The sequence below is a fragment of the Perissodus microlepis genome, chromosome 18 (assembly GCF_051167445.1).
Source record: "Perissodus microlepis isolate ML-2025 ecotype Zambia chromosome 18, ASM5116744v1, whole genome shotgun sequence".
Taxonomy (NCBI): Eukaryota; Metazoa; Chordata; class Actinopteri; order Cichliformes; family Cichlidae; genus Perissodus; species Perissodus microlepis.
This window is the reverse complement of record NC_140478.1, coordinates 19,167,275-19,183,972: the sequence shown is the minus strand read 5'-3', so window position 1 is coordinate 19,183,972 and position 16,698 is coordinate 19,167,275. Positions and strand designations below refer to the sequence as shown.

The 16,698-nt window shown below is 39.2% G+C and overlaps 1 protein-coding gene across 6 annotated transcripts in view; it reads left to right on the top strand.

Annotated features, from left to right (window-relative positions):
• Positions 1–624: 624 nt before the first annotated feature.
• Positions 625–16,698, top strand: part of st18 (ST18 C2H2C-type zinc finger transcription factor) — a 41,046-nt gene continuing 24,972 nt past the window's right edge. For 2 of the 6 annotated variants that reach the window (XM_084912077.1, XM_084912078.1), the window contains exons 1-2: positions 626–749; positions 1,767–1,941. In XM_084912077.1, the coding sequence (XP_084768203.1) occupies positions 696–749; positions 1,767–1,941 (229 nt within the window). In that variant the 5' untranslated portion in view covers positions 626–695. Of the gene's footprint in view, positions 750–1,766; positions 1,942–9,426; positions 9,766–13,840; positions 13,995–16,698 lie in introns of those variants that run through there. The other 4 variants (XM_084912079.1, XM_084912076.1, XM_084912080.1 and 1 more) reach the window with 4 other exon arrangements.

Below are 16,698 nucleotides of genomic sequence, written 5' to 3'. Positions count from 1 at the left end.
AGTGCCCCCTACCTAGTTGCTTTATTCATGCTACCAGCAATTAAAAATGTTTTAAGCCTTGCTCCATTTTTCTAAATTTTTATTCAACCAGTCTAGTTACCCTGGTAAGAGCGCTGCTTAAAAGAGCTCTGGTGAAATTTGTCTGCTCACAAATAGTAAGTCTGAATAAGTCGAATAGCATCAGAATTTCTGTTCACCCACAATTTGCGAGTTTTTAGCTTTGCAACATGTTTTATTTTTTAATGTCAATCATATAGCGTTCTTTAAAGAATATAATCTTAAAATCGAATTTTTTACCAGACAGTTTTTTGCTTTTTAAATTTGTCAGCAGTCTAAGGGGGATGAGGTACAGCAAGCTGTAAACCAAAAAGCCTGGTTGTCCAATTTTGGGTGACAGAAAAAAAAAGTCTCCAAAGGACGATAGTGTGCACAAAAGTAGTTCTGTTGGCTGTGAGTGTGGTGTCAGCCGGTCCCAGTCCCTGTGGCCCTCACCGTGCACTGTGCAGGCCTGATGGGAAACTGACTGCAGCACAGGACATGGCCTCGTTTGTTCACGGTCCCCCCTCTCTGAAAAGAGTTATGCTGTCTGTTTTGAATGGACAGCGTTTTTCTTTGTGTGCTCGATCAAAACACAGGGCAAAGTTAGTCAGCAAGTTGCATAGCTTCTGCATTCTGATTCTTCAAGCCTCTTTTGTATGAAGTTTAGCACAATGTTTTACACTGTGTTTGACCTGAATGGCATGCTGAAGGTAGGAACATTTTTTTAAAACTATCAAATAGAAAGGAGTAGAAAGTCATTTTCGTATGCAGTTTATTTTCTCACTCATTTCTCTGTGATAGAACAAAGTAAGTAACACGATCATATGGGGTTAAAAAAGCTCTGCTGTAATACAGGAAATGACAGAGTGCAGTGTTGCTGAAATATTTATATGCTTTTATCTGATCTATTTCCTAACCACAAGGTATTTGCCTGTGAATCCCTGGCACTTTTGATATTACCTGAAGGCAAATGGTATATAGATTTATACAAGTTATTTACAACAACAGCCAAGCCATTCCTCTGGAAACTAGGCTGCAGATCAAAGGATTGTTTTGATCTCTACTTAGCATATTTGTTTAACCTAGCCAGTGATTCTGAAAAGTGCACAAGCTTTTCGGTGATATGCAGAGCACCCTTTATCCGTCTTTTTCTTCTGTTAGCTCTGGATTTAAGTACTTTCTGTATTTAGGAGACAACTGGATTTGCCAGCTTTTGAAATTTAGTTGCCCACTGCTAGCAGTCTTGGCACTCAGAAATAGATAACTAGGTATGTTCCACTGCTAATCCTGATCGGCCTTGTAATAGTATTTGTGGACTGTACAGCACTCAATTAGGGCATAATGTGCTATTTTTATTTCCTTTAAGTTGGATTAAATGTGAAAACATGTTTGTTTTTTTTTTTTTTCAGCTTCCATCTACTGTTTACTGTGTGGGTACTTTGCAAAGTATTGTTTTATACTGTTTCAATCAGTACGACTCTCTCCACACAGGATTGCAAAATGTCAGGAGAAAAACAATGTCCAAGCGCTCTCTCTACAAAAGATGCCAGGGCAATCAGGAAATTTTCTGGAATGCTTAAGAGAATGCATATGCACACAATGCCCTAATTCTCTCTTACTTTGGGTTTGGAAAAGATGAGCCCAGGTTTATTGAGAGCCAAAAAAGGGGGCAGATGGCTCACAAGAGGGATAAACCTGGGAAGTCATGCTGTAAATGTGTTTTACAGAAAACAATGAAAGGAGCGGACAAAGCGATTGTGGCAAAGTCCTTTGGAAAATGGAAAAGCAGCTCTCTAAGGTCCAGGACCATGGAGAAGCCGGATGAGCCGTCCGAGGAGAGTAAGGAGAAGAGCCTTTCCAACTGCACCTGTGAAGCCCCCCAACTCGGCAAGAAACCAGTTGGTAAAAGTACACTATTTTTATTATTTCAAGTCTATTCATACTAATGTGTCTATCCACTTGTTTTTCTTGTGGCAATTTTAATTATTACTGCGGTGACTTGGGTTTTTTTGTGTGTGTGTGTTTTTTTTTTCATTTGACTCTCTGGCCTGCCATATCCGGTGAACAAACAAACCACATTGTTGGGCAAGAGAATTCCTTTTGAGGGAAAGTGTGTCTCCGATGATACAGTGTTGCCAGAAAAAGACAAAGCAAAAAATAGCAAACACAAAAACAGTCACAGGTGCATGGGAAAAAGAGAGAACCGAGTGAATGGTCACTGCGGTCCCCAGGAGGTCTTTCAGTGTTAGCCAGTGCGGTGGGTGGACTTCTGACAAGGACGCTGGTTAGCAGCCAGGTGGAGTGTGTAACTGAGAATGCTCCTGTTTATTCTTTTCACATGCTAATGCGGCTCCTGTGTGACTTTAATGCGGCAAAACTTTTTCTTAGAGTTAACATTTTTGTTGTTTCAATACCTGCTCTTGTATCACAGCAGTGGACTGATTCAAAAGCTCCACACTCTTTTATAAATGATTGGGACTGTGCCAGGGAGAGAGATACATTAAGTATGGGCTACATGGGGGGGAAAAATACACTGGTTGAATATTTTCAATGCAAACAGGTACCGACATTTTACTTTAAAATAGGCAGTCATTATTTGTGTTAAAATTATAAACGTGGACAATATTTTCAAGTTAAAGTGTCTAAATGGACAGCAGAAAGTGTCCATATGGGCTCTTTTGGTTTCGCTTATCTTGATTGCAGCATATTATCTCCCATACACTGAGTGTTTACATGCAGTATTATGGAGTTTCATCTACCCAAAAAATAAAAAATAGATACCAGCTTTCCAAAACTCTGTAATGAAGGACTGCATGAGGACCCACGTTTTGAGCAAATGCACCCCTATGTGGTCAAACTAAGAATTTGAAAGAAACACACAGGCCGTGCAGGCATTACCAAGCTTTTATAGCCATGATATCTAACGTGCTCTGTCAGTATTGCTCTAAATATTCAAAATCACATCTTAAGCTTTTATTAGTGCTTTATTAGTATACAGCCAACACAATATCTATTTGAGGAGCACAAAAAAGCAATATGGCTTCACACTATGGGTCTTTCCATACCTTGTAGTGTACAATCTGTAAATAGCTTCAAAGGCACTGCATCTGCCATCTGCACTTCTAGGAACTCTTCTGCATAACCATTAAAACAAGCTGTCTCAGAGGACATCATTCGTATTTCAGCCTCAACCCTGAATTACAGTGTGTTCATTATAATTATAAGGGAGGAGTGTTGCCAGGCTAGCCTGCAGAATGCCAGGTGCACACTTCCATAATCTACCATTTTAAACAACTCGGAGCATTAACAACAGTATCTACATGCTATTCAGCCATTAGTTCTCTTTGGCTTTCATGCTCAAACTCACATCATGCATCTGAGCATTTTGTATTCTGCAACAGACATACGAGCAGAAGAAAGTGCAATACTTTGTAGTGTTCCATTTTTCCTAAGCCTGCTTAGGTTATGTGACTGAGCCATGCCGCTGTGTGAAATTTTATCCCGATACTGGCACTGTATCCTTGTGAGGGAGTCTTGTAAAATAGGTTTACTTAGCGCCTTTGCTGGCATTTTCCGAAGATAGCAAATGCACACACACTGTCCGTGATCGGATTAACTCTTCAACAAAATGATGTAACTCTTTGTCTTTCTTGTGTGGCATAGGTTTCTGTGCTTAAGTTTAGTGGTCATCCGGTAGAGAATAGAAACACTTGAAATCCAGTCACAGCATTATAATCCATATATTATATATATAATAGATGACAGCCTTGGTTAATCATTCTTTGTCAGCCAAATGTGATATGTCACTGCCCAGAGTGAGTCATTCACCAAAAAAAGAAGAAGAAAAAAATATCCCTAGATTTTTTTCAGATACTGCCTCAAACCGCACAGCCACAATCCTTAATTAAAAGCAAATTCTAATTTGTAAAGCATTTATATTTGAACTTTGCCTGGTGTTCCTCTGTCATGTTGAGGCACAGGATTTAAATTTCATGTGATAAGTGTGAACGATTTTTTAAGCATCCAATACAGTAAAAAGTACGCGATGCCAAGTACACGGAGAACATGAATTTGCACCTGAGGACATATAGCTTTACATCCGGAGTCGCAAGGTGTGTCAAGACAAAATGTTAATTGCACAATTTATGAGAGAAATCAGTTGAAATATCTCCACGGATCCCATTTATTTACATTTTAATTACTACTATTACTTATTCTTATTTTTTGGATGTGACCATAGCAAGCCCAATTCCTCCCCTACACTAGAAAGAAGCAGAATGACTGTTTTCCACTGGAGGTTTAGATGCTTGTTTATCACTTTTAAATACCATCATCTTTGCTGAAATCCCCTCTCAAAAGAACCTTTCACTTGCTGGAATAAATTCAAATTAAAATTTAAATCCCTCTTTGCATTTCTTCAGCCTTTTTTAAAATAGCTGCCTCCTTTTAGAAAGCTGTTTATGTAGTGATCTGTTCATAATCCAGTTTGTTTCTCAACAGCGAAAAACACAGAAATCGTATTATCACTATCTTGGAGAGATGATGCGAGAAATCAGGAAGTATAAATGTCTGGATCTGTGGAAGTTTTCAAAGTTGTAAAGCTGAAGAATATGGCAAAAGCCTTTAAATAAAGTAGTCGGTAACACTCCAATTTGACTTGTAAATATGCTGCAAGTAAATTGTGCCGCAATATCTCAAACATATTTCCCCAACCTTTAGCAAAGCTAATATAAGTGTGCTCATTCAGTGAATACAAAACGTTTTAGCATGTTTCAGACAACAGATGAACAACATTTCTCGTACAACTTAGATAGATTTGATATCAGAAATCTTGATATGTGTTACAAACAGCTACTGAAGAGAGAACTGGGGGATTAACCCCTGGCACTGTAGCTGACAAGTCATGCAGATCTCTGTAAACAGCTCTTTCTAATCTTAGGAAGTGCTCACCTTCCAGTATACCGAGAAAAACAATATCTAATCAAAAATGTAACAAATATAAACAGAAACAGCAGACATTTACATGCAATGCCTTTTGATAACAATCCATTTCAGATGTAAAATGACGCAGAAGAGGCCATAGGGAAATTTAATTTGCTCAAGCTAGATTGGATTTATTGTTTGGAAACAAATTATAATTGTGTCTCCAGAAAGTTAACCAAGATCTAAACAAAAGGAAATCAATGACCCACCCCCATTAATCACTCAAAGCCAGCTACTTGTGCTGTAGAAACTTACTTCATAATCAATTTCTTTGTTTTGCTCAAAGGGCATTTGCATTTTCGTTCATGTCAGCAAGCTTCCTGTATCTGGCGCAATCAAAAATTGCAAGCCATCCACATTAATGGAGTTTTTTTTTCTATTTATTCAAGTGCATATCTCTGAATACTCAAGATGATTTTAGCTTATTATGCAAACAGCCCTGCAAATATTTTGTTGAGTGATAAAGTAAACTTTTCTGATACCTAATTTTTGCACTGTCATGGAAAAAAATCTTTTATTTTAGTAGCCTACATACATCTGACACATTTTTCCTTTAGTTTTAATGACCAACAATCTCTAATGAATATCTTATCCTTAGGATCTTGCTACGGAGCACCTCTAGGACTTCTGAGACCAGACACAAATGCCTCTTGTTAGTTGTGTCTAGACATACTATTACAGCCACCAAGGTCATTATCAAAGCATGCATTATACACACCTGTTACCATTGTGTAGATGCTCGTTTTTGGCTGAACATCCAAGCTCCTATCTCGCCATTTATAGGCGTGTCTGCTTCATTGTCTGCCTGCCTGAGTGAAAAAGATGGGCACTCATATCTGGACCTAACCTCTCAATGACACAACAAAGTGAGTCTACAGGCCTTTGAAAAAGAAGACATCGACTGACCAATCAAGCGCTGATTTATTAAATGTAAGCAATCAGACGCTCTCAGTTTAGGCTGGTAAATGTAAGAACCAGTTGTGATCGTTGCCACTGATACTTATAGATGTAAATATATTTAAACCAAACTCTTATTTTGTTATTATTTTGTTTCTACGACTGCACTGTATAGATGTGAGTATAATGTTTGCTTGATTACCTGCCCCGTTTTGTAAAATCTGATCAACATGGGAAAAGGAGAAAGAGGACAAACAATCGCTGACTGATGAGGCTTTTCACTGAAATTGCTAAATACATTATATAGATAATTGTGGACTCTTTGTGTTATCACTTTTACATTGTTTGGGCTTAAGCTTACAATGGTAAAACGTCTTGGTAAATAGCAAATTGTGAGCTATGCCATATAAAACATAAAATAAAATGGAATCAATTAGAATTGTGATGGAGTCTTAATAATCACCATGGTTTCTGGATTTTATGATCCCGTGTGCAGCTTTTCTGCCATACAGACCTTAAAGTTTGGCTCTTTGGTTAATTCATCAGTCAGATAAATGCAAAGCTAATAATAAAAGCTCCTTTTCATTTTGAATGTACTGGATTTATGGATGCTAATGCCACTGTAATTATGTTAAACAACATTTCTTCCTATGTAGTCTCAGTAAACATTTGCAAGTGACATACAAGCTCACCTATAACCTTTTTCACCTCAAAAGTTTGGTCACCTGTTTCTTTTTTTAAAAACTGAAATTTGGCTACAGAGTAATTTGTATTCGTTCATTAAAAACTGTATTTCACACCCTACTAGAGGAGGATTTATCAAGTTTGGAGAAACTTTTTCAAACTCAAATATAACCGTGGCCCTATAGTAGCTCCAAAAGCATTGGTTCAATGAAGAGATAAATAAAACCAACCTACATTTGTTCACAAAACATTCCAAATGTTATTGAAGTATCTTCAAAGGACACTGAATAAACATATTGTAAGGTTGCCCACGGTCACACATAAATCGCCCAAAAGGGGATTGCTGGGAAGTAATCTAATCATTTCCTTTAACTGAGACACACTGACATGCAGTGTAGATAATGATCCCCATGAAAAATGCACTGTATTTTCAAAAGAATATTCCCTGTCTGTTGACATTAACATAAAGATAGTTCTACATCCTGGAGCCATATCAACAACATGTACTTATGTTTGGTTACCCATATTTGCATATGCAAATAATTTATTTAAAATTTAATTCAGTCCTTTTATGTGACTTTGTGGCGATGAACAAGCGGCATCAAGTGGTTGCACAATGAGGGTTCAGTACCACCAAGAAATACCATTTGTGTCATTTTAGACCGAGCTTGAAGCATTACAGCCGACATTAACCACAGTTCAATATAGATTTCCACGTGTCTATCACATTCAATGGGACAGTGAATATGCATTGTTGTTTGGCTGTACGGGCTGCCAAGCAAAATTAGTCGTGTTGCTTTGTTGAAATTACAGGGCGGGGTGTTGAGTGAGGGGGTTTGTTGAAGTTATACCGCTGACATTTTGATCCTGCAGTACATTAGAAGAATTCAGTTAAACATATTTGTGTAGATTTCACAGGAGGAAGGTATAGTGCTCAAAACAACAGGGTGCTGTGACACTTCACTTTGCTTACATAATTTGCAGCAGAATGCAAAAAGCTTTTAGACACAGATGTGACCCATTGTAATACCTTTCTAAATGCAATCAAACACTTTCTACAAATATGAGCAGGACTTTTTAAATGTGAACCCTTGTTTGACATGTAATTTTGTCCAACCCACTCCTCTTTCATTTCTCCATCAGCTCTCTCCAGTTATGCCCACATTTTCAGTTGACGAAATAGCTTGACAAAACACTAGTTTATGTTGCATGTTGCCTCTGAATGAGTTCTCTCTTTTTCGAGATCCGAACAGATGTTATGGGCAAAAGAAAATGTTACATTTTCGTAAATGGTGTTGTTGCGCGGTCTTCAATATGCTCTCACAATTTGCCGGGACTGCTTAACACGAGTTGATTGTTTTTGTGTTTTCTTCAAACAAAGCTGATGTCTGGTCGTGGACATGAAATAATCATCCCTTAGAACAAGCTTGCCATGGCCTCACAGTGAGATTGTCTACATCAGGAATGAGAGAACATGCCATGTGATGAGATGCTTACATAGATGATCCTTTACTTTCATATATTTGTACGATTATCAGGTACAAATTGTGGAAAAAAGAGGGTAAAACAGAGCATGTCTGCTCTCTTTGTATGTCTCTTTCACAGTGTACCATGAATTGGCTCTTGAAGACAGTTAGAAATTAGACTTTCAAATGAGGCATTAAACAAGGTGATGATCAACTGCCAAACCTTAAGTAATGATATTCTCCATCCTCAAGTCCCCAGCCTTGCATAACCAAATGCACAAATCACAGGAAAAAGAACTGAAAATTCATTATTATTACATATTGTGTTCACACGTCAGTCCCTGGGGACTGGGGGGACATCACCGTCAGATAAGCGTGTTTGGGTGGCCCCTACCATCAGCTGGGGAAGGGCTAGGCTTGGATCTTGAGGGGGGGCCCCCTCATGGGTATCACTTATTTTAAATCCTGAGCCTCACCAACCCACCCCCCTCTTTTGCCCCCCTCGCCCCAGGCTCCACCCAGAAGTGTGGTTGCCTTTGTCATTGTAATCTGGCCCTGTTTGCTAAACGCTTCCACTGTTTACTCTCTGCTATGGGGGCTTGTATGAACAGGAGTCAGCAGGATGCAGGGTGACATCACTTTGGCTGGGGGGGTGGTGGTGGTTTGAAAAGCTGCATTTGTGATTTATCGGGGCCCCTTTCTTCTTTTATTCTTCCCTGTCTCTATCCAGGCCTGTCGAACGCATGAGCTAACTCAGGAGGCTAACATGGACTACAGGGAGGAATTACACCTAATTACTTGAATAACTGCTAGGCAGCAGCTTTCCGTAGTCACCAAAAATCATTTCCAGGTCTGTGCCTTTTAGTGATAGGCAGACTTCTGATGACAGAAAAACCTCAGACAAAGCTTTTACATTGAAATGGTCCAAGAGAAACGAAACAGGCTGACAGGTACAAACACTAAAAAGGAGGAGAATCAAATTAACAGACAAGGATTTCATATCATCTATTTTTGTTGTTGCCGTAGCGATAAAGTCGCAGACATTGAAACTGGTCTGTTCAGCCATTGTTATCATCCCTGGCCATCTGCTGCTGAGGAGTGACATTCCCTCTCATTTGCATGATGAGTGATGTATGAGGAGCTTGGGAGGGCATATGCCCTGGTCTTATGACAAACCAAGGGAAAGTTTTTTGTTTTTTTAAACACATAAAACGAGGATCAATATATGAATAAGTCTGGATGAAGGAGTTAAAAAAAAGAAGAAGGAATAAATCATCTGTGAGTGCACCGTGAGTGTATATGTGTCCACATGTGTGTTTGCCTGCATGTAGGCTGCATCCTCAGTAAGCGCACACAAATCTGTGGTGCCTGCGTGTGTGTCTGTGTGAGAGTACGCGCGCATGAGTAGAGCCCAGTGCGCGCATCTGCCTTCTTGTGTGCCTGTTTGTGTGTTTTGCGGATGTGGGAGTAGAGCGAGGAGGGGGGTTGGTGGCTGTTGATGTGCAAATGTGCATCATGTTGAAGGGCTGTGAATGGGGAGGTGTGACGTAAAAAGGGACCCGAACGCAGGTGCTTATCTCGAGGCTGTCAAAGGCACAGTATGTCATATTCCTGGGGACTACCTTTCAAAGCCACAGCACCAGCTCAGCTATCAAGAGACTGGGAGAAAATCAAACTTTTTGGATCACAGCACTAGGTTGGTGTCAAAGTTCTTTTTATTTAATATACTGTCAGTTTGGTCAGCATTTGTCATCAGTGATATGCTGTATCGTAAATGTGAACGACAAGGCTTTTAGCTCACGCTGTTAGATGCTGTCCTGTGCGATCCAAAGCAGCAGCTGAAACGCACAAGTGTTAGAAACTTATTTAGATTTACACTTAGATTTTTGATTTTTGATTTTTTTTTACTCGGCTGCGGAACTCGCCTCGTCCAGATTTTGCATGACTATGTGAAAAAGAATTGTGCTGGCAGTTGTTTTTAACTGTGTCAGGGAGTGTTTGTTGTAGAAAATGTTGCACAGATGAACATGAACACTGCTTTGCTGATACAAATCAGTGTTCTTAAAATCTTTGCTGGAAAGCAAGCGCAGCTTCTGTCCAGGTTTCAGACAGTTTGAGAGGAGATTAAATGGCTCAAACTGCTTTTTGAGAGGCATGACCTATTTTTGATCATCCAGATAGCATGAGATACTGTCTACCTAGATTAAGTTCACAGCATTTGTGTAGAGTATAAGCTTGTCTTAGGAATAACACATGTTCATATTGTGTGTAGAGACAAAGCATTGTCAGGTTGCCTGTGGCTTTGACAGTGACAGCTGTACATACAAGACCACTGAGCCTAATGCACTTAAACATTGACTCTGTGTTCCAATAACGTGTTTGAGCAGTCAGTCAAGTATTTTATTGCATCCTGTCCTGGCTTTCTGTAATTTGTATTACAAGTCTGAAAAAGATATGTTAATAGTGATCATAGTTTGACAAAAAAAAATATCCACAAATCAGCTTTTGTGTTATTGTCTGAGGACAAATCTCAGATTTAGACAAATTCACAGGGCCGAAGCACTACAGTCTGTTTTGAATTTATGTTATCATTTGCATCATAACTGTGGCAAAGTTACAAAACTATATGCTAATGCCAAATGTAGTGAGACAGTAACACAGTCCACTAGCGAACTTTTGTGGTGGACGTGGGCAAGACTTAGCTTTGACCAAATTGTAAGGGGTCAAAGCACTCAACAGTCTCCAGAGCAACTATTGATTTAAGAGGATGGATGCTGGTTGGAAAAGTTCATCATTTACTAGTAAGTTGGAGCACACTAATGGCTCAGAATCTGCTTGTATGACCCATCTTCAAGCTGATCCCTGTTTTTTTTTAATTTAATTTTATTTTTTATTTAAGGAGCATTTTCTTTTAAATGAGAGTCAAGAGTAGATTAATGTATGAATTATTAAAACGTGAATATTGTTTCTCTTTTTTTCAGAAAAAAAATTCTAAATGATATAAGCCATATACTTCAGTATTTCTATACAACTTATATAAATGTAAACTAAATCTCTTATATTTGCCAGTGATTTTTATTTTTGTGAGGGAAATGATTCTTTCTCTCATTGTTACATTAGAAGAATTCCCACTGATATGACTCAGTGGTAAAATATATTAAATGCCACTTGTCATTGTGCCTGTTTGTCTCCATTTGATCATAAGTTTTGTCATCATCTCATGACAGTCAGCACTCATCTCTTAATAAACATGAAAAAGACATCAGATGATACAGTATTGTGTAACACATCTGAGTAATCCTTTGAAAAGTTTGCCCTGTTATACAGAGATTAAAACATATGAGGAGAGCAAAGTTACGAAGTTGCACCTCCACACTTTGTTTTAATTATAAAAGCAGCAGAGTCTGTGGTAGGGCTGTGTGCTAAAGCAGTGATAAGTAAGAGGCATTATTCCTCTCTGCTCCACACCCTCCTCTTCAAAGCACAGGGAAGTTAGTTGCTACACAACACATTAACGTAACCTCTGTTTGCCTCCAGGAACTGTCCATGGTACCTGCTGCTCAACAAAACTGGATTCACAAACCCATTCACATAGCTGAAATGCACTTTAAATGACCGTGATGGCACATTTGGTTTGTACCTATTTTCATGTATTTAGCACACAACTAAATGAATGTTATTTAACTTCTGGCCTCCTTTAAAAAAAACACGAAGAGCTTGTCTTAATTATAAACGAATTGCCGTCGGGTCTTCACATTGCCAAGTATAAAATGCATTTCAGACGAATACACAATGTGTTACCTGTTTTTCCACTGCTCAAACTTTCAGTTAGTTAATCCAGGAAAATGAATTATGTGGATTTAATTCAACAAGGTCTCAGAAATGATCCATCTGCTGTTGAGCAGCTGGTGAAAGGATAAATGTAATTAATTACTTAACTTTTGAAGAGTATTCCAGAAAAAAACAGTGATGTTTGTTTGTCCTGCTGGAGAAAAATGTAAAGCAACAGTGTTAACAATATTGTTGTTTCAATATTATTATTTATTTCTCTGAACATTTGAATATAATTTGCCTGCAGTCTGAAAGTACTGTTTAAATATGCTCTTTTATAAATGTAAAAAGCCACAGTTTGTCACAGTGGAAATATGTCCCTTAAATTAAAAGAGGTGATATTGCATTGATTCAAATTGAGCCAGTAATAAAGTCAATATTATAATATTTAATGAGTTGTGCATAATTACTGATAAAGGCAATTTATGTTATATAAATTAAAACAGGTTTGAGCTGTATTTTTACTGATTGGTGCTTTAAAAGTGGAATGATTCTAACCAAAGCACTGTAACTGAGCATTTATTCCAAATCTTAATAAAATGTTTGGAGCTGCTTATAATATCACACATGTTTTTAAGCTTGTTGGTAGCATACAATAAAATGATCTAAAAACGTTAATGTTGAATCAGGTGGGATTTTCCTGAAAAGACAATAAAAGACAAGAGGAAAAAAAGGAGGTTTGAGTGAATACATATATTTGCCTGACAGGGGCAAGACTATGAAATGTTCCCAATTATTACTACATGGGATTTTTTTTAAATGCCTTTCTTTCCTTCTTTTTTTTTCCTTCTAAATATATTTCAGAATTTACCTTGATTGTAATGTACCTCATTGGCTGTGGTTTTGTTTGTTGGCCTAACTATAAAGGATCTGCTTATACCCTTGTGGGTTGGGAAGAATTAGGATTTATGAATTTATTTCCTCTGTTGTATTGTTTAAACAGCTTTGGTTTAGTTTTGATCCCTTCCTCTTGCCTTTGAGGCTGTTCCACGGTGTCAGCTGTTGACTGATAGTAAGAGAACTGCCTCACAGTGTGAATGAAAGAAAACTAGCGGTTGGTAAACACTGATAAGGGATAAATAGAAAGCGGTCAGGCAGAGATAGTTCTGTGGGAGCCCAGATTGTGTGCGGTCTGTTAAAATGAGATTCTGAGCCTGTCCTTTTTATTCTTCCTCCCCTCCCCTCCCCTCCCCTGTGCGGCGTTTGTCTGGAAAATCTCCAGTGACCCGGCTCGGCAGTCCCAGGCTGCAGTATTCTCTTTTTTGTATTTGTTTTGTTTTCTAACAAGGGTCAAGTTGGCCAATAGACATGTCCCTGATGCTTATAGACAGCTGTCATGACTTCAAGTACTTACAATAGTTACATTTTACATGCATTCAGGGTTCGGCAACAACACACCAGCAAGCGAAGTGTTAAATAACTAAAGCTGTACCCAGTTTTAAGACATCTATTTCTTTTTTTATTCAACTATGGTCATATAATTAATCTCGACGGTCCTCTTAAGTTTTTTTCCCCCTTTAAGTTGGAGCACAAATTCTAATGCATACTGTATGTATACCGTCAAGTATCATCATTCACTTTTGTTACAGTAAAACCACTCTAAATGACTCTTGCGTTTAATTATTTCAGTTTATTTTTATTATCCATTTTTTCCCCATTTTATTAATTATTTTATATATTTTTGTATTTATTTATTTATTGATGGGCTATCTACCTTTCTTTGGTTTAGAAAAAGACCTTCAGAGGTCTTACCTTGAAGATCACCATGTGGTGTATTTATACAGAAAATAATTCAGACCATTGTAGCCCAGCAGCTAATGAGATTGGTTGTTAAGTGAATGACACAAAGGCTACAAAAAAAAAGAGGGGGGAAAAAAGCTTAGCGTTTCGGGTGAATATCACAGTGTCCCTGCACACACGCACGGACACACAACACACACACACACACACACACACACACACAAACCCCAACCAAACACACTCTCCTCAGCAGCGAGACTCTGGACTACCCTGTACCCCACCTCGGTATCCTTCTGCTCCGTCTACCTCCCCGATGTCCCCGAGAGATGCAAAACAAAGGCTAAAGGGGGCATGGTAAGTCGAGCTCGCGATTCTGCCCTGTCGGACATGTTAACACGAGTGCATTTAGATGCAGAAGACAAGTGATTGTGGCTGTGTGAGGATGCGATGTGCTGTGTAAGCCTCGGGCTCAGATAAGTAGATTCATGGCCGGGTCAATAACAGTGATGCTGTTTTATGTGGCTCAGAGTAAGATCACCACATTTCACTTCACCATTCTTAACTTCTCAATTCCTGCTCAAACTTTTTTTTCGTCTCTTTCCATACGCCACAAGGCTGCTTGAACTTTATGTTAGTTTACATCGGAGCTATGACTTGGTTGTTATTCACGAAAAAATAGAGATGTTTATACATATAATGGTTCATTTATTTTTGCGATGGTCAGATATCTTAATGTTGTTGTTTTGCTCTGTTTTGCCTAAAATGCATTGAATGTTTAACGTAAAAAAAGAGGCAGGACAGCACGAGAGAGGCTCGGTTTGTATCGACTGCTTTACTGCTTAGCTCGTTCAAAGTGAACGGACGTTTCAGTGCAAACACGCACATCTGAGCGCCGTGCAGATATCGTTTACCTTTCCTCCGACTCCTTATTTTGATCTTCACAATAGTAGCAGGCAGCGTCAGTAGTGGCTGCTGTAATACGAAATTTGAAGTGCATTAGCTTATCGTGCTCTTCTGTCAGGCTGGGAAGTGGGTGAAAGTCCATCTTGTATATTAAACCCTGGACTTAAGTCAAATTTACATTTTGTTAAAGATTACTCCTTTTATTGATGCATATAATCATATTCATGGACCATCTGCTGATTTGGCAAGCGTGGATCAAACTCACAAAACAGCCCTGCTAACCTTTTAAGTACAAAATAGTCTGGCTTAACTCTGCTATCCCAGAAGTCTGTGTGTGTGTGTGAGTGCGAGAGATTGTATGGATATTGGATAATACTTAATTTAGATCCTCCAGGCTGCTCATGCCATATTTTATTTTATCATGATCGCTTTGGTAGCAGACCAGGACTTGTGTTTGAACAACTGAGCAAATAATGTTTGCCTGACAATAAGCAAAGCAAAAGCTTGGAGTGAGGAATCTGATTAAACTCTTGACCACAGTGTACAGCTCTGAGTTTATATCTCTCACCATGGTTATGTGGATTTCACAGTGCAGCACTGCACACTTCCACCTGGATGCGAGCGGCCATACGGGTCTCACCTTTTGACCGTACTAAAGCACTCCTTCAGGCTTTTCTAGTTGTTCTGATGACTGATTTAGTCCTGAACTGTGTCCCAGTGTGTGTTTCACAGAAATAGGAATTCACCACTGGGCATCCTTACTGCATGAAATACTTATGTTCGACTCATTCCAAACAAAGCTTACGCAGATTGAGAATTCATATGCCAGAGGTAAATCCGAGTTAACACGGATTTATACTGGCATGAGTTAAAGGACTAGAGTTTGTAATCCAGGTGGCCGAGGGATTTTACCATACAGTGGCAAAAATCACTTAAAACTCCCCCAACATCCTGAGCCACTGAGCCCAGTGAGTAGACAGATTGTTCAGAATTGATGACAGCACAACTATTACAGAGCTGGACTCTGTCTCTGTGTGTGCATGTATGTGTATCCGCATGTTTCTGTGTATGTACGTATGCTCGTGTTTGTGTGTGCGCATATGTGACCATGTTTGCTTCCTATATGTGCTCAATTAATACTAAAGGGTCTGTTTAGAATAAGACCTTGACAGATTGGTCTTATTTTTCCTCAGCAGGGTAGGGGAGGTGTGTTGGGACTACTGCCTTCTATCTGCATAAACATCTATAGCATAAATAAAAATACAGCAACCTCCATTTCGGTGGCCACGACTGACTTTCAGTTCGACCAAAGTCACTTTAATATCTAAATAATGTTTTAACACTCTTTGATCAGCGTACACAATGCATTAAATATAATGGGTAAGAAAAACAAAGGGGCATGTCCGTGTGCGCGTGGCGCAGTGTCAGTGTGTGCGTGACCGTGCACACCCGTGTGCACTTGTGCACATGTGTGAGGAGGACAGAGGAGCAGAGATAGAGTGGAGTTGTTTAATGACAGGAACAGCTGACTCATTTAGAGAGAGCAGTGAAAGGTAATTAACCCTGGGAAAACTACAGCTGCCATGCGAGCTGTTCACTTGAGCGCAATCTGATTAGGAATCACTGCTCGAGTCCTGACTCCTTTCAGACACTATGTGTTCAAGGTAAACTTTTCCCTCTGCCCCGGAGAGGCCCAGAGCGCCGGAGACCTGCCTTTTGTGACGGGGGATTAGCTGGAACGGTTACTACGTTTCTCTAAATTGCAGACCACCTGGTAGCATTCATGCAACCTCCTTCATGAAAGGGGCTCCTTGGGCAGGAACAATGAGCAGGATTACTCTGCTCATTGTTACACCGGGGCTGGAACTTCTCTCTCCCCAAACACCTGTCCCCAAATTAGACAGGTTTGAAAAACCATGTACATGACAGAATTCAAAGATTCAAACTAACATGAGAGCGGTTTGGCAGGCTGGAGACTTGCCAATGGATGAATTGTTTGCCGCTCCATTTATTATCCTATTGATGGATAGTGCAGTGAAAGGAGATACTAATTTTATTTGTCTCAATATTTTGGTGTCCGTAATTGGATTGAAATTCACAAATAAAATAGCATATCATCTAGCCTTTCATACGATAAGGGAACTAAAAGCAGCAG